Below are 18741 nucleotides of genomic sequence, written 5' to 3'. Positions count from 1 at the left end.
CAAACACGGAACGACCGTCAGGATGCTGTAAACAGAACCTGGATTCACCCGAAAAAATGACGTTTTTGCCATTCGAGCACCCAGGTTCGTCGTTGAGTACACCACCGGAGGCGCTCCTGTCTGTGATGCAGCATCAAGGGTAACCGCAGGCACGGTCTCCGAGCTGGTAGTCAATGCTGCTGTAAACGTCGTCCAACTGTTCGTGCAGATGGTTGTTGTCTTGCAAACGTCCCCATCTGTTGACTCAGGGATCCAGGCGTGACTGCACGTTACAGCCATGCGGATAAGATGCCTGTCATCTCGATTGCTAGTGATACGAGGCCGTTGGGATCCAGCATGGCGTTCCGTATTACCCTCCTGAACACCCCGATTCCATATTCTGCCAACAGTCATTGGATCTCGACCGACGCGAGCAGCAATGTCGCGATACGATAAACCGCAATCGCGATAGGCTACAATCCGACCTTTATCAAAGCCAGAAACGTGATGATACGAATTTCTCCTCCTTACACGAGGCATCACAACAAGGTTTCACCAGGCAACGCCGGTCAACTGCTATTTGTGTATGAGATATCGGTTGGAAAGTTTCCTAATGTCAGCACGTTGTAGGTGTCGCCACCGGCGCCAACCTTGTGTGAATGCTCTGCAAAGCTAATCATTTGCATATCGCAGCATCTTCTTCCTGTCGGTTAAATTTCGCGTCTGTAGCACGTCATCTTCTTGATGTAGCAATTTTGATGGCGGGTAGTGTATTTTAAAAAATATTTAAGGTTTTGATTTGACTCGCCATCATACCAATATTAGGGTATTATCAAAAAAATATTTTAAAAATTAATTTAATTTTTAACAGTGCATCACAGCTTCTTGGAGAAAAGCTTCATATCTTCGACAAATGTCAGGGTGTTCCTGCATAGAATATGTTCTAGAATCATGCAGTATAGAGATGTTGAGACGTTGCAATACTATTGTATGAAAGAAGGTTACTCTAACTTCGCAGTGAGCGCGATGAAAGTGTTACTACATTGTGTGACAGTCAGTGCTGTGTACGGGGAGTCACCACGGAGGCTCGCTTACCGAGTCGTGCTCGATGTCCCCTGTGAACAGGAAAGGTCCCGTACGATGACGGAAACGACGCTGGACACGACACCCGAGTGGCTGGACCGCGACTTCGTGGCCACCTGCCTGAGCAAGGACGACGGAGCCGCGGGGCTGCGCGTGAAGTCGTTCGCGGCGACGCCGCTCAACACGGCGGCGCAGGTGGCGGGCAGCCGCGTGCTGCGCCTCGCGGCGGAGCTGGAGGCACCGGATGGGAGCCCGGCGCAGCCGCGCCGGCTGGTGCTGAAGACGCCGGCCGTGGGCATGAGCGCGCAGCTGCAGCAGACCTTCCGCAGGGAGGTGTTCGTCTACTCGCGCGCGCTGCCGGACGCGGAGGCGGCGCTGCGCGCGGCGGAGGGCGCGTCGTTCCACCCGGTGGCGGCGCGCTGCCTGCTGTCGGGCGAGGCGCTCGTGCTGGAGGACCTGTCGGCGGCCGGCTTCCGGCTGGCGGCTCGCGGCGCCTCGCTGGACCTGCCGCACTGCGCGCTTGTGGCCCGCGCTGTGGCGCGCCTGCACGCCGCCTCCGCGCCGCTCGTCGACCGCCAGCCCTACGTCGGCGAGCTCTTCCGCGACTCCGCCTTCTTCAACGAGGCGTCGCGCCCCGACATGCAGCACTTCACCGAGAAGAACATGCTCGCCGTGGCCGAGGCGCTCGACGCCGTGCCCGGTTTCGCAGGGTACGCGCAAAAGTACCGCCAGCTGGCCGTCAAGATCTTCGACCGGCTGCTGGCTCTGCACCGGGACCAGGAGGGCCGCATGCGCGTGCTGCTGCACGGCGACCTCTGGCGGAACAACCTCATGTTCCGCTACTCCGACGGCCGGCCCGTCGACGTCAGACTGGTCGACTTCCAGGTAAAGGAAGTTTTCTCTGTACGAGTCTGTACTGACGGGCAAAACACGGCCAGTGCCATAACACGACTTCCCACAAACTTCGCCCAGTGGAACAGGACTCAGAAAACACGGACACGCGTCTCGTTTCTTAAGAAATGGCGGTCAAAGATTTCCGCGCAATTTAGATGTCTTGCAGCACGCATTCACTATGGACGAAATGGTGGCACAGTGCCTATCGTAGCGGTTCTTCACTTTTACGCTCATTGTTCGAAACCCGAATATTGTTTTAATTTGTTTTACTTTCCTTCATTTCTCTACCTATGTACTTACAAAAGTTACTACACGGATGTTTATAACCATTTTACGCGATACAAGGACGAAAATAGTGATCAACTGTCATATAAAAGCTTTTCACACTATTTTCGTAATACATAACTGATGCAAATCTATCAGCATCCTATTCAGGCTGTGATATACATAGTCATCCACAAAGAAGAAAACCAGCAGAAGACATCACTGATTTCGATTTCTCGCCGTACATTGCCCCCTTCCTTCCGCCCAAATGCCACACCAGCAGCTACAGTAAAAAACAATGGACAAAGTGTTCTAGATTAATCTAGTTTAAGACTGTTTATTTTTAAGTAACATTTCCTTATGCATGTATGTATGTATATACGCCTGAAGGTGAACAGAACATGTTCTAAACACTTTGCGTTATGTTAGATTAAGCATAAAATAAAAAGTGACTGGTAGCAGAAACTTAAATAATTATCCCACACAGCCACGGTTCACAAACATAGCCATTATGGTTGAAAATAATAACAACAATGCTATTTCAATGTACACTGGAAACCATTCGTGTATTAATTTTCTACGGACATGTGTAGATTCATGAACTCCAGAGTTAAGAGCAGTTATCCGGCTCCGAACACGGGAAGCAAATTTGTGAAGCCGCTTCAGTTGATTTGTTGACACGCTAAAGGGCTCATAGAGTACCTCGAAATGTTTTACCGTCGTTTTCTCAGAAACGTTCGAGTATCTACGTAGAAGCCGAAACAGGTATTCGCTTATTTTGAACCGCCTTCCATTGAGTAAAGGTCCTGTGAAATCGGTTAATAGCGCTTGCCGTGTTTCCTCGTGAGTCTCTTCCCGGTAGTGTCTTCTCTTGCTATAATAGATACCTGCCTCACACATTCTATCCTGCGTATTACCTAAGTGTCAGCTTCCTCTCGTATTTGTAGGCGTAATTAACCTCCACCTCTAGCTTAAACATTGGAAATGGAAATGCAGAATGGTTAGGGGCTCCCGTCGGGTTGACCGTTCGCCTGGTGCAAGTCTTTCGAGTTGACGCCACTTCGGCGACTTGCGTGGGGGATGGGGATGAAATGATGATGATAAGGACAACACAACACCAACGGGAATCGAACCCGGGCCGTTAGGTATGATATTCCGTCGCGCTGACCACTCAGCTACTAGGGGCGTAGAGCTTAATCGTTGATTATTGTCAAGCTACTAACACAAATTAACGACAGATGAGGAGATTAAACACTATGTAAATAAGAATTTCCAACGCACCGTGTTACAAACTCTTCCAAGAACGCCATGTGACGTAATAAGCGTGTAGTCGGCCGTGCAAGACGGAAAACAAAGGACGCGTCGAGAAGTAATCAACAAATTTTAATTACAATTGTGGATTTCGCCGCAGATCCCATGTAACTATTCTTTATTTTACATGTTCCACTCGATCAATGCGATTATCTACAGAACTATGAAAGTACAGTATATTACGCCACCGTACAATAAGATATATCCACAGATTCACCTTACAATGTAATAACTTGTATTACCTCGCCGAAGGCCACACGTTAAAAATGTCGGGCTGTGCATAGCGCGGCCCTGATACATAAAATGGAGTAAATTTGTTGTGTAAAGTTAACGTGAATTCTGAGATTAAGGAGCAAGGCTTATTTCCTGTTGAACGAATTAAAGCACTATCGAAATGCGCTGTCATTGAAGCTACCTCATAAAGACTAATGTACGGCTATGTATTACACGAAATCGTGTATCTTGCTATTTAATCTCAGAACGCAACTTATCAGAGATTTTACGTTAACTGTACACAGCCATTAACTCCATTTTACATATGACGGAAGCGCTATATACAGCCCGGTGTTTGTAACGTCGCCGGCCGATGTGGCCGTGCGGCTCTAGGGGCGTCAGTCTGGAACCGCGAGACCGCTGCGTTCGCAGGATCGAATCCTACCACGGGCATGGATGTGTGTGATGTCCTTAGGTTAGTTAGGTTTAAGTAGTTCTAAGTTCTAGGTGACTGATGACCTCAGCTGTTAAGTCCCATAGTGCTCAGAGCCATTTGAACCATTTTTGTTTGTAACGTTTGGCCGTCGGCTACGTAATGCAGGATACCATACAAAAATGTTCAATGGTGTGTGAAATTTTATGGGACTTAACTGCTAAGGTCATCAGTCCCAAGCTTACACACTACTTAACCTAAATTATCCTAAGGACAAACACTCACACCGATGCCCGAGGGAGGACTCAACCTCCGCCGGGACGAGCCGTACTGCAGCGCCCAAGACCGCTCGGCTAATCCCGCGCGGGAAGATACCATACAGTAAGCTGAATCTGCGAATTTCTTATTGTATGGTGCTGTAACATATAGGATTTCCCCAATTCTAAAGAAAAAAGTTACATGCGACTTGTTGCGGCTCTACAACTGTAATTTCTAACTGTCGGTGTTCCCCTGCAGGCAAGTGCCCACCCTCCCTAAATAAGTATTAAGTCAGATGACCGGTTCTGGATGAACATACAGCTATTATATTCATAATTTGTGCATCAGTTTCACTGCTAAATACCTAAAAAAATTCAACCACGAATAAAGCACGAAAGTAACTTCAGAGGAAAGAGACATCATTATAAAAATTCTCGAATACAGAAAACCAAAATCTGTAAACAGATAACGGCTGTTGTCGTTTTGAGATGAATTAATAATGTGTTCAAGATGTCAGCGACGGTTGAAAAGCCGCGTGGTCTAAGGCCCCTTGTCACGGTCCGCGCGGATCCCCCCGTCGGAGGTTCGAGTCCTGCCTCGGGCATGGTTCTGTGTGTGTTGTCCTTAGAGTAAGTTAGCTTAAGTTAGATTAAGTAGTGCGTAAGCTTAGGGACCGATGACCTCAGCAGTTTGGTCCCATAAGTCCTTACCACGAATTTCCAAAAAATTACCGTTGAAAAGATTCATTTTGAACGGAGTGTGGTGAGATGCACTGGGACAGAGGAAGGCCCGCCGTACTGAATGTTGTTAACAGCGTTAGGGCAGGGAACCTCTAACAGAAAAGGGGAAGCGTCCAGTTTCTATGGCCCAGCAGAACGAGAATAAGCCGCTGACTCACCCAGCAGGTTTGGTACCTGCCCTATTGTTTGAGGGCGTAAGTACACTCCTCCCAACTAACATAACGCCTGACTGCCGCCACGCCAACCACTCGGTAAGGTCCTCTTGGAGCAGCTGCCTCGTCCGCAACCTGTCATCGCTGTTGCCTTTCACCAACATGGTACACCAAAATTCAACTGTTTATTACTTTGAACAGCGTTTAGTAATGTCGCCCGATTTCGATCCCTATTTTGCTTGCTTGGTGATAGAGAGTATTTCGCGGTACAATGGGACAGAAGCAGAGTCGGCTGTGCCCAAATCTGGTTCTCATGGTCCTGCCTTCTTTCTCTGACGTCTTCTCGATTATGTGTCTGTGACTCTAGGTCTACATCTACATCTACATCCATACTCCGCAAGCCACCTGACGGTGTGTGGCGGAGATCATTACTAATTTTGTTATGTCCTCTTGCGAATGTGTTTATGTCATTGGAGGTTGCCCCCAATTAAATGGTACACGGTTCTCTTTTGATTCCAGAATATATCTCGGTTTTGTATTTTCTAAATCTCTTATTTATTGATGTTGCGATTCCTGCCCCAGTAAACATATAAATCAGTGGCCTACTACAAGTAGCTATGTAGTCAATTCCTTCTTACGGCCTCATACAGGATACGAAATTAATCTGAAATTCGGACAGCCTGTTAGTATTTATCTCGCTGCAAACTCCGGCCGTCAGAGATACGAGATCTCTGTCTGACAGCTTAACTCTGGTGGTGCAAGTTTTAGACACACTCAGGTAAACAGATCTCTATACATGTGAGACGAGAGACGACAGGAAAAGAGATAGGAAATCCTGTATTAGAATCGGAGTTTGAAAGAGCTTGGGAAGGCTTAGAATCAAATAAGGCAGAAGGGGTGAATAACATTGGAGGAAGTGGCAACAAAATGACTGTACACGCTGGGGTGTAGAACGTATGAAACTGGCGATATACCATGAGGCTTTCCGAAAAAAAAAATCATCCACACAATACCTAAGATAGTAAGAGCCGACAAGTGCGAGGATTATCGCACAGTCAGCTTGATAGCTCATGCATTCAAGTTGCTGACAACAATAATATACAGCAGAACGGAAAAGAAAACTGAGGATCTGTCAGATGACGAATTTTGCTGTAGGAAAGGTAAAGACATCAGAAAGGCAATTCGGACGTTGCACTTGATAAAGGAAGAGATACTGAAAAATAATAAAGACACATTACAAGATTTGTCGACCTGGAAAAAGCGTTGGTTGGACAATCTAAAATGGTGCAAACATTCTGAGAAGAATAGGAGTAAGCTGAAGACGGGAAATATCTAAAATGCACAAGAACCAAGAGGGAACAGTAAGACTGGAAGACTAAAAACGAAGTTCTTAGATTAAAAAGGATGTATGACAGTGATGTATTCTTTCACCCCTGCTATTCTATCTATATATAGAAGAAGGAATGACAGAAATAAAGATAGGATCAAGAGTGAATTTAAAATTAAAAGTGAAAGGATATCAGTGGTTAGATTCGCTGTTGTTATTGCTATCCTCAGTCAAAGTAAAGAAGCATTACAGAATGTGTTGAACGGGATGAACAGAATATGGACTGAGAGTAAATCAAAGAAAAACAAAAGGAATGAGAAGTATCAGAAATGAGAACAGCGAAAAACTTATCATCTGAATTGTGATTACGAAGCAGATGAAGCTAAGAAACTTTGCTACTTAGATAGCAAAATAACCCATGATGTACGGAGCAAGGAGAACATATTGAAACGTCCCCTTAGAACAATTGTACACGACTGTGCTTAAACTGACACACAATAGTTTTTAGCGCAACGCAATCTGACTTTCAAAAATCCCTATGAAAGAATGGCCCTCACTAACATTAACCTATATGTTTCACAAATCACTTACCTCACAAAAATCTTCGTTACTCGAACTACTGCAATACAGGGAGCGCCACTACAGCCAGCTAACTAAAAGATTCAAACTACGTAAGTCACTAACTACTGATAGGCACAGTTAGCAAATGAAAGATTTTAATAGAGAACAAACAATGTATTTACCTTTATAGTCATAATATATATATCAGTTCATGACACGAATTCTTACAAATTTCAAAACTCAGCCATCTCTCTCCCCACGTCCACCACTGCTGGCGGCTCAGCTCCAACTGCGCAACGCTATGCGCTGTTAGCATCCAGCTGCCGCTGCCCAACACTACAGTGGCAGACAACAATGCAAACCAGCCACAGACTGCACACGGCACAGCCAGTGATTTTCATACAGAGTGCTACGAGGCGGCGGCGTTACCAATAAAAAAACGTAAACAGCCTACTTACAATATGAAGCAGACTAGCACTGACAGAAAGGGTATTCCTGACCAAGATAAATCCACTAGTACAGGATGACACAGAAAACGGGAACATTTCCACAATCCAATAAAACTAGAAGTGATGAAGGAAAGAAATTGCATTCATAGTAACTGAAACCTTACGACTTGGCTATTTATGAAACACTGATGGCATTTAATAATTTTTAAAAATTACGTCCTTTAGATGGTGTCCTCCTATACGAATACATTCGTGAAGTCTGCTGCTGAAATGCCTCATTGACCGCTGCAGCATCTAAGCTGGGATACAGTGAACTGCATCCAGAATTCTCTGTTTCAACTCCTCCAGGGTTCTTGGTCGAGCCGAGTAGACTTTGATCTTGAGGTAGTCCCACAAGAAAAAAATCACAAACGGATAAATCTGACGATCAAGGGGGGCAGAGAATGTTACTGAATCGTGAGATCACATGCTTACCAAACAATTATCGCACATATGCCATTGACTGCCCTGCAGTGTGGATGTCGCTCCGTACTGTTGAAACCAGGCTTCCTGAACATATGGAAAGTTCGTAACATCTCCACGTAACGATAGGCATTGACAGTTATTGTGTTTCCGCCAGCCACTGTCGCCGAGCGGTTCTAGGCGCTTCAGTCCGGAACCATGCGGCTGCTACGGTCGCAGATTCGAATCCTGCCTCGGGCATGGATGTGTGTGATGTCCTTAGGTTAGTTACGTTTACGTAGTTTTAAGTCTATGGGACTGATGACCTCAGATGCTAAATCCCATAGTGCTTAGAGCCATTTCAACCATATTGTGTTTCCCTGTTCATTTGTGAAAAAATACGGTCCGATAATACCATGTGATGAAACATCACACCATACTGGCACTTTACTAGCGTGTAAAGTGTGCTCATGAACGTCATTAGGATTTGTGTTTGCCTAGTAACGGTAGTTCTCTGTCTCTGAGCACTATGGGACTTAACATCTGAGGTCATCAGTCCCCTAGAACTTAGAACTACTTAAACCTAACTAACCTAAGGACATCATACACATCCATGCCCGAGGCAGGATTCGAACCTGCGACCGTAGCGGTCGCGCGGTTCCAGACTGAAGCGCCTAGAACCGCTCAGCCGCACCGGCTAACGTAGTTCTGTTTATTCACATAACCTGTGAGATGAAAATGTGCCTCATCTGACGTCCGCAACTCGTTTACAAATTCATCGTCATAGTTTATTTCTGTTATCATTTGTAGACAGAATCCTAATCGTAACCGGTAATCGTTGTCCTTCAGTTGTTGCACCATCTGTAGTTTTCACGGATGAATTTTTAAATCAAGATGAAGTATTCTGCGAACTGTCTCCCGGGACAATTCAACCACTGGTGCTTGCTTACGAATTGAATGCCGTGGGCTCCGTAAGACAGACTCGCGTACAACATCAATGTTTGCTGGATAACACGAACTTCTTGGTTGGCCTGTTGGTTTCTTCTTAAGGGCAGACCCAGTCTCTTCAAAATTATTAACCCAACATTTTATCGCGAGTTTCGACGGAACTGCATCATGACGTCCTAAATTATAAAAACGTCGAAACTGCCTCTGCGCCGCTACCAAACTATCATTGTTTTGATAAAACATTTTTATGGCTAACGCACCCTGTTGTCCGTTCCACTGATCCATGATTACTGAAATGGCGGATTGTTTACTCGCTAACTGTCAAGAACCCGTAATGTTGCCATCTGCCCATGGCTGCCACTACTGATTTCAAACATTCCCGTTATTCTGTGTCACCCTGTATCGAAAACAGGCCTAAATTTGAGGAAGAAATTTCTGAGAATGTACTATTGGGGGAAGCATTGTATGGTAGAGAGGTAATCGACTAGGGACAACTTGAACAGAAGAGAGTAGAAGCATATGAGATGTAGTACTACAGAAGAGTGTTGGAAATTTGGTGGACTGATTTGGTAAGGAATGAGGAGATTCTCCGCAGAATCGGCAAGGAAAGAAATATATAGGAAACACTAACACGAAGAAAGTACTGTATGATAGGACGTCTGATAAGACATCAAGGAATAATTTCTATGGTGCTAGAGGGAGCTATAGAGGGTAAAAACTGTAGGTGAAGACAGGGATTGGAGTAAATCCAGGAAATAATGGAAAATGTAGATTGCAGGTGCTAATACGAGATGAAAAGGTTGACACAGGAGAGGAATTCGTAGCGGGATGGATCAAACCAACCGGAATACTGATTACTGAAAAAGAATATATGTATATAAGGTCCGTTGCCATGCTTTTCTCTCTGTATGTTACGGCTGATCGCGGGAACTACTGTAGTGATTATGATACCGTTGTCCCTAATAGACAGACTGGTTCACTTGGAATGTTTGTGTACATTTTTACGTATTATAAGCAAGTCGTTCGGCAAAGATAATTTGTTCTACCAGCCCGAAGCCGCTCCGGGTCACTAGTGTTGAATAATGCCCTCATATACAGGTACAGGAAATTACTAAATCTGCCAATGTCATAGTACTGAAATGAGACGCAAAACACGTATAAACAGTTCAACTTTTACGTGTTGGACACACAGTTACAGTTCGGCCAACAGAAGCAAATCACAGACAGTAGTTATTGAAATACACGAGAAAATGAAGGTGAGTGAGAGATCCTGTCAAATGACGATACGACGGCAGCAGAACGTTTAGCGTCACTTCAGCAGCAGCTTGGATGTATTTTTCATTCCATACCTGTGAGAGCTTGGCGGAGTGTTAAAGTACTTCCTTGTTTCTTTTCAAAAACGGTTCAAATGGCTCTGAGCACTATGGGACTCAACATCTATGGTCATCAGTCCCCTAGAACTTAGAACTACTTAAACCTAACTAACCTAAGGACATCACACAACACCCCCATGTTTCTTTTTTCAGCCAAATGGCAGCAAGCTAGGACGGAGACTCAAATGTTTTCCCAACTCGAAACAGTTGGAGGGGCGGGGGGCGCAAATATCGGATTTCGATATTCACTTGATAATGGTGAAAAACTCGTTCTGTGACAATAATAATCATTTTCCCAAATAAAAATTAGTGAAAATATATGTGTTTTTGAAACGTCTGATGCATGTAACCGTGTCCTGCTCCGATAGCGATGTGATAGTCATTTTTACGGCTCTGCGAGGTTATTGACCATCTGTTGCATCATGCGCCGCGCGCGGTGCCTTCACGAACCCGTTCTCGCGACGACCGAGCGAAACACAACCTGAGCAGACGTCACGACACGGGGAAAGAAGTCTCTTGTTACTGGCTGCAGCCCAGCACGGGACTCTTTGAGTATGCAAGCGCTTCAAATGAATGATGCAACAGATACGCAGGGTTGTTCCATCATTTCGACTATTGACTGTTTTCCTGGACTTGACTAGGCTTTATCTTTTTCAGTAGTGTTGTGCCCACCTTTGGTCTTATAATTTGCACTCCTGCTCACTTTAAAATATCTTGAGAACATTAAGGTTTACCAAGTAACAGCCTTTTACTGCGATACATCGATGAATTGTTGGTAGTAGCTGCTCCTCCCCTTATATGTACTTACAATATTCTCAACCTTTGCCTTTCTTTGGTCCTTGTGGTGCCATTCAGTACGCTTTTCTTTCCGAACTAGCTGTATACAATGCGTTCTGTACAACGCCCGATTCCACTGACGGAGGATGGCGCCCGGACGGATTTTTAAGAGCCGACTACTTTGCTTCTGGGCTCATATGTGATTATGCAGCCCACGACGATAATTGATTTCCTGTGTGGAATTAGCACCGACCACCCACCGCCCCCCCCCCCCCCCTCACCCCAGATGTGAGTTTAGTAAATGCTCTTTCCGACCTCATACAAGAAAACCGAGTAGTCATATCTTGGCGTCGAAACTGCGTAGTTATTACTTTCAAGTTTCCAATCCCCAAGTTGCAGTTCGCTCAATAATGAAATCGGTTGTCATAAATAAAAACGCGGTCATCAATTGAAATGATTTTCCCGATTTGTTCAAGCTTTAGATTTCATATATACGAGGGTCACTCCAAAAGAAATGCACCCTATTTTTGTAAAAATACAGTTTTCATTCTGAATGTGTGAAAGTTTTACAGCGTGTAGATACATCCTTCCCGCTTGTTTTCAAGTTCAAATTGTTCCCGTAAGTTGCGCTGTCACAGCATGTCTTCCAGATGGTTGCTACACTTGACGTTCGTCAGAAGCAACGTGCTGTCATAGAATTCCTGTGCTGTGAAAGCGAGACAGTGGGAAAGATTCACAAGAGGTTGAAAAAGATGTATGGAGATGATGTCGATCGCAGTACAGTTAGTCGGTGGGCGAGCAGGTTACTTGTTGAAAGCGGGCACAGCAATATTGAGGATTGTCCTTGCGGTGACAGGTCTCGTACTGCACACATTCCAGACAATGTGCAGAGAGTTAACGAATTGGTGACTGCTGACAGACGCATCACAGTGAACGAAATGTCACGCTACGTTGGGATAGGGGAAGGAAGTGTTTGCAAAATACTGAAAGTGTTGGCGTTAAGAAAGGTTTGTGCCAGGTGGATTCCCAGGATGTTGACAGTGGCTCACAAAGAAACAAGAAAAACGCTATGCAGCGAACTTTTGGAACAGTATGAGAATGGTGGAGATGAATTTCTTGGAAGAATTGTGACAGGTGATGAAACATGGCTCCATCACTTTTCACCAGAGATGAAGAGGCAATCAATGGAGTGGCATCATGCAAATTCACCCAAGAAAAAAAAAATTCAATAACCACACCTTCTGCTGGAAAAGTTATGGCTACGGTGGTTTTCGATTCCGAAGGACTCTTGCTTGTGGACATCATGCCAAGTGGAACCACCATAAATTCTGATGCATATGTGATGACACTAAAGAAACTTCAAGCTCGACTGAGTCGTGTTCGACCACATCGGCAAAAGCAATATGTTTTGCTGCTGCACGACAATGCATGGTCACATGTCAGTCAAAAAACCATGGAAGCGATCACAAAACTCGGATGGACAACACTGAAACTCTCGCCTTAAAGTCCTGACCTGGCTCCATGTGACTATCATCTCTTTGGGAAACTGAAAGACTCTCTTCGTGGAACAAGGTTGGAAGATGATGACTCCCTTGTGCACGCTGCCAAACAGTGGCTCCAACAGGTTGTTCCAGGCGCTGGTTCCAAGATGGCGTAAGGCAGTTGAGAGGGATGGAAATTATGTGGAGAAATGAAAATGTTGTTCCTAAAGGATGTATCTACACACTGTAAAACTTTCAAACATGTAGAATAAAAGATGTATTAAAAAAAAATAGTGTGACCCTCGCAACTGAAAGTGATGAAAGTTTCACCACAAGCGCTAATGTTGCGCATCAGTACGAAATAAGCGAACTTTATAAAAATACGCCTGCATATTAGTACAGCCCAACAGCGTATCTTGCTCTGGTGTTTCAGTAGAAAACGAACGTGGCGCAGTTAGTCGGGGGCGACTCCCTCCTTACCATTAATAACAAACACAAACCACTAAACTACACTCCTGGAAATGGAAAAAAGAACACATTGACACCGGTGTGTCAGACCCACCATACTTGCTCCGGACACTGCGAGAGGGCTGTACAAGCAATGATCACAGGCACGGCACAGCGGACACACCAGGAACCGCGGTGTTGGCCGTCGAATGGCGCTAGCTGCGCAGCATTTGTGCACCGCCGCCGTCAGTGTCAGCCAGTTTGCCGTGGCATACGGAGCTCCATCGCAGTCTTTAACACTGGTAGCATGCCGCGACAGCGTGGACGTGAACCGTGTGTGCAGTTGACGGACTTTGAGCGAGGGCGTGTAGTGGGCATGCGGGAGGCCGGGTGGACGTACCGCCGAATTGTTCAACACGTGGGGCGTGAGGTCTCCACAGTACATCGATGTTGTCGCCAGTGGTCGGCGGAAGGTGCACGTGCCCGTCGACCTGGGACCGGACCGCAGCGACGCACGGATGCACGCCAAGACCGTAGGATCCTACGCAGTGCCGTAGGGGACCGCACCGCCACTTCCCAGCAAATTAGGGACACTGTTGCTCCTGGGGTATCGGCGAGGACCATTCGCAACCGTCTCCATGAAGCTGGGCTACGGTCCCGCACACCGTTAGGCCGTCTTCCGCTCACGCCCCAACATCGTGCAGCCTGCCTCCAGTGGTGTCGCGACAGGCGTGAATGAAGGGACGAATGGAGATGTGTCGTCTTCAGCGATGAGAGTCGCTTCTGCCTTGGTGCCAATGATGGTCGTATGCTTGTTTGGCGCTGTGCAGGTGAGCGCCACAATCAGGACTACATACGACTGAGGCACACAGGGCCAACACCCGGCATCATGGTGTGGGGAGCGATCTCCTACACTGGCTGTACACCTCTGGTGATCGTCGAGGGGACACTGAATAGTGCACGGTACATCCAAACCGTCATCGAACCCATCGTTCTACCATTCCTAGACCGGCAAGGGAACTTGCTGTTCCAACAGGACAATGCACGTCCGCATGTATCCCGTACCACCCAACGTGCTCTAGAAGGTGTAAGTAAACTACCCTGGCCAGCAAGATCTCCGGATCTGTCCCCCACTGAGCATGTTTGGGACTGGATGAAGCGTCGTCTCACGCGGTCTGCACGTCCAGCACGAACGCTGGTCCAACTGAGGCGCCAGGTGGAAATGGCATGGCAAGCCGTTCCACAGGACTACATCCAGCATCTCTACGATCGTCTCCATGGGAGAATAGCAGCCTGCATTGCTGCGAAAGGTGGATATATACTGTACTAGTGCCGACATTGTGCATGCTCTGTTGCCTGTGTCTATGTGCCTGTGGTTCTGTCAGTGTGATCATGTGATGTATCTGACCCCAGGAATGTGTCAATAAAGCTTCCCCTTCCTGGGACAATGAATTCACGGTGTTCTTATTTCAATTTCCAGGAGTGTAGAATAAACAACGTGAACAACAGCTGTTAAGAGGAATTTTCTTGAGACATGAACAGGGTCGAATTTAGTCATCTGCTGCCCCTACGCAAAGAAAATATTTCGGCGTTTTATATCGACACAAATGTATTACCAAGAAACTTACATCTGCACATAACTGCTGCTACTAATAATAGTACTGGTTGATTAAAACAAGAAAGAACCGATTTCAGTTGTTTGTTTATTACATAAAAACTGTAAAACATAGATTCGTATTGCACATTTCACTATTCAAAAGTTTGACACAGCTGCATTGTTTGTTTGTAGCAGCATAATGTCTACACCACAAGAGAAATCATTTTGTGCGTTGGAATTGTGCGCGAAGTCAATCCATTATTCAAGTGCAATGAGCATTCCACGTCGATTCAGTAAGAATGCGCCCTTCACAAGTAGATTCATGACTCGAATACAACGTTCATGGAACTTCGTTGTATGTGCAAAGGGAAGGGCATTGGTCCGCCAAGCACATCTGATGAAAATGTGCATATCCGAGATGTCTTTCATGGTTTGTCTGTAACAAACAAATGAAATCTATTCTTTCTTTTTGAATTACCCTGTAATGACAAAAATAAAATACAATAATAATGATAATAATAAGTACAAGTACGCTGCATTCGCCACATTGAAGTTAGAAAAAACCGTTTACAGCATGTTGTCTACGTAGCAAATTCGTTGATCATATCTTCGCAGTCTAGTTGTTGTGTTATGTCTGAATACACGAAGAGGACAACACGACTGTTGACTCGATCCTGCGACTGGGTGACAGCAAATAAGTCTTGAATCTTTTGAGGAGAGAGAGAGAGAGAGAGAGAGAGAGAGAGAGAGAGAGAGAGAGAGACAGACAGAGAGAGAGAGAGACCTCGGCCGAATAGCTGGTTGCAGTGGTTCACATAAATATTCGTAGTGCATTCTCCGAATTAGGAGTCAGTTCTTGATCTTGGTTTTCACGCAACACACTATAGAAAATACTATAAAGTTCTTAGGAAGGGGGTTTTTAAAATGAAAAAGACTCATAACTCAAAAATTAAAAAAAAGTCACCTTTGTAAACATTAGTGCAGTGTACTAAAACATTCAATAGTCAAGTGTTGTCTCGTCCAGGAAAATTGTATGGAAACTCAAAATTGCTGTCCTCTTCCGATAATATTTTGTCTCCAATTCAGATATCAATCTGTCTATAATAACCAGTAATGTATTCATCCGAAAAATCTTCCATTCATTCAAAAGAAGTATCAGCTCAGCTGTTTCGTCTGTTTCCAGTTTTATTGACTTTTTTGCACATATTTATTCCATGTCAGCGTTTTTATATATGTGTCATACACAGAACTATTCTCTCGAACGTATTCAAGTACAAATCATACAACTTTATTACAGTCCGAATATCAGTAACAACACTTTGGAACAATTTGTTTGTGGCATTAAATCTCTTCAGTATCACTGACAAAAGAGTTTCGTAATCACTGTTTCCAGACTCTGCACATTGCTCAGCATTCTAGTCGCCTCGCATCTTAATAAAGTCTCTTGAGTTTCGTCGTCCTGAATAACTTCCAAAGCTATAATTATTTCTGTCCGGTTAACACTGAGGCAATAGAAATCATCGTGGCGCCCTTACCAGCGTGTTTATGAAGTCGTTTTACGTAAACTGAACTATTTGTTTTTGACTGCAAAACATTCCAATGGCTCATCGAAGCAGAGAAGATAGTATAAATTTGTTGCAACAGACGACAAAACGAATCTGCTTGAGGACAACAGTTTGCTTCCTACGATCCTACCAAGCTAAGGGAGTGAGCTGCACACGCAACAAACAGTAAGAGGGTTGATTTGTTTAACCAATGTAAGTACCGGCCATTTTGCTTACATTGCCATGTGACTGACCCTTGCATAAGTCAATGTTCAAATCATATTTTCCTTAGTAAGTTTATTACTGAATCAGTTAATTCTTCTGATTTGTGGTCGAGTTAGTGATAAAACAGATAAAGCTTTCAACAGGTAATCCATTTTTAAATAAATCTCTTGTAACAAAAGACAGCTGATCTAATACTGAGAGTGAAATATAATGTGGTGGAAAGATATTTAGTTTCCTTCACTTGATCTACAATATACTTCATCACCATTTCTGCTAGAATAGATATTTCACACTTTTGTAAATAAAGGTATGATGTACTCCCTTTTCCGTTGTTTCTAATAAAGTTCTATATGTTTAGCTAGAAAAGGATCGAATCTTGCTATTAGCTGTAGTGCTATCTCGAAATTTCCGTAATGTGTTGACCCTAAACCATAATTGAAACCCTGAAAGATAGACTTTGTATGGAAGAGTTTTTGACCACAGCAACAACTAATTTTAACGCACCCCTCCAAAGTTTTACTGCTGTATCAAGCTGAGATGTTAGTTTCTTATCTGTTCTTCACGTGATTTTTTGTCTAGCTTTTAAAGTTAACTTATATTTCCTATATTCAGCTGAATTTTCATAAGCAGCTAATCGTGACCAACCGCTTTTCTACTCATTAAATCCCTCATGATGTTCCATTAAACAATAAACATGTTACGCAGGGTACTTATATCATTGCTTTAAAAATCAATACACTGCCTGCATGAATTACTGAAATCGAAGTCCATCTACTGAGCCACATGACTTTGGTCAGCGATATGACGACGTTGGAATTCATTGCTTGTACAGTTCGCATGATCGTCAGAAACTGGTTCACAATCATCATTCGCTTTATCTGCATCATATGGGTCAACTGAATTGATTGTTTCCGCGCTATTATTATTGTTTCTAATATCAGGAACGACTGACTCTTAAATTACACCCTGCATTATTTTCGATACTGTTCACCACATTATTATACTCCACATTGTTACAATATGGTTTTTCTAGAGTCGAGATCGGGCCGGAACTAGCTGGCTGTGCTTCATTATTAAATAGTACATCCATTTTTATACTCTTTCTCATAATTTCCTCTTCCTTTATTGTTAACTTTCGCGAAGTTCGTGTATCGAGAACCATTTACTCTTCTCCGACTGTCATTCATTTTAATTAATGCTAAAATATAAATGAAACTGAACTGCCAGTCAAGCGACCGACTGTTAGAATGACTGCTAGTACTTTCTGTGACTTTGAAGCTCGAATGGGCACTCTTGAGTGCCGATCCAGGCTACATCTATGACAGTGATAGCGGCGTTTTCCGTCACAAAGCTTAACTGCGAGCAACTAGATTTGCCTTCCTAACGTATACCAAATTAGTAGGCACGACACTGAATAAAGTGAATAATGGTCACACTGTCACGACGTAACGTCATCACTAAAACAAAACGTGTCATTCTTCCGCCGCCCAACCAGACAGTTCATGAAATTTGAGGTGATAGTTACCAATGTTATTCACAACCTTTTCTCTGTGAATTCAGTTTGCATTGTCTTACAAGCTACCCTTTCAAACCCACCGCCCTCTAAAATCCGCCACCCTGGACAGCTGCTTATTCTGCCTAGGACTCAATACGTCATTGGATATGAGCAATGGAGAGCTGCTCATGAGAAAGAATTCACCCTACCATGGAGATCTACGATACTGGGCCCTCCAAATTGCAACTAAGATGAACATTAGTGATTTCAAGTCTTGTTTGACCTGGTGAAGCAAATTCAAGAAATCATACAGTATAGGAAGTCGCAAAACAACTATGTTTAATTTAAGTAAAAGTGTGCAGGAGATGCCATTAATTTGTTGCTGACGTGAAGACAAAGCTTGCTGTCATCCCCACATCTGCTGTGTACAACTCTGATCAGTCAGTTTTCATGAAAGAACTGCGAGCAAACCGCCGTTTATCATTTCGAGGTGACACATTCATATACAACAGTACCCGCCAGGGTAGCCGAGGGCGCTAATGCGCTGCTTCCTGGACTCGGGTAGGCGCGTCGGCCCCGGATCGAATCCGCTCGGCGGATTAACGACGAGGGCCGGTATGCCAGCCAGCCTGGATGTGCTTTTTAGGCGGTTTTCCACATCCCGCTAGGTGAATACCGAGCTGGTCCTCAAGTTCCGCCTCAGTTACACGACTCACAGACATTTGAAAACGTTCGCACTCTTTCATGAC

The 18741-nt window shown here is 44.6% G+C and overlaps 1 protein-coding gene across 1 annotated transcript in view; it reads left to right on the top strand.

Annotated features, from left to right (window-relative positions):
• The window catches only part of LOC126324229 (uncharacterized), an 88506-nt gene that overhangs the window by 60734 nt on the left and 9031 nt on the right, over nt 1–18741 (top strand). Inside the window, exon 2 of the mRNA XM_049994943.1 lies at nt 1105–1947. Coding sequence (XP_049850900.1) covers nt 1120–1947 — 828 coding nt within the window. The 5' untranslated portion in view covers nt 1105–1119. The remainder of the gene's footprint in view (nt 1–1104; nt 1948–18741) is intronic.

Source organism: Schistocerca gregaria, chromosome 2, assembly GCF_023897955.1.
Source record: "Schistocerca gregaria isolate iqSchGreg1 chromosome 2, iqSchGreg1.2, whole genome shotgun sequence".
In the NCBI taxonomy this organism is placed as follows: Eukaryota; Metazoa; Arthropoda; class Insecta; order Orthoptera; family Acrididae; genus Schistocerca; species Schistocerca gregaria.
Note: the sequence above shows the minus strand (reverse complement) of the source record. Positions and strands in the feature narration are given on the sequence as shown.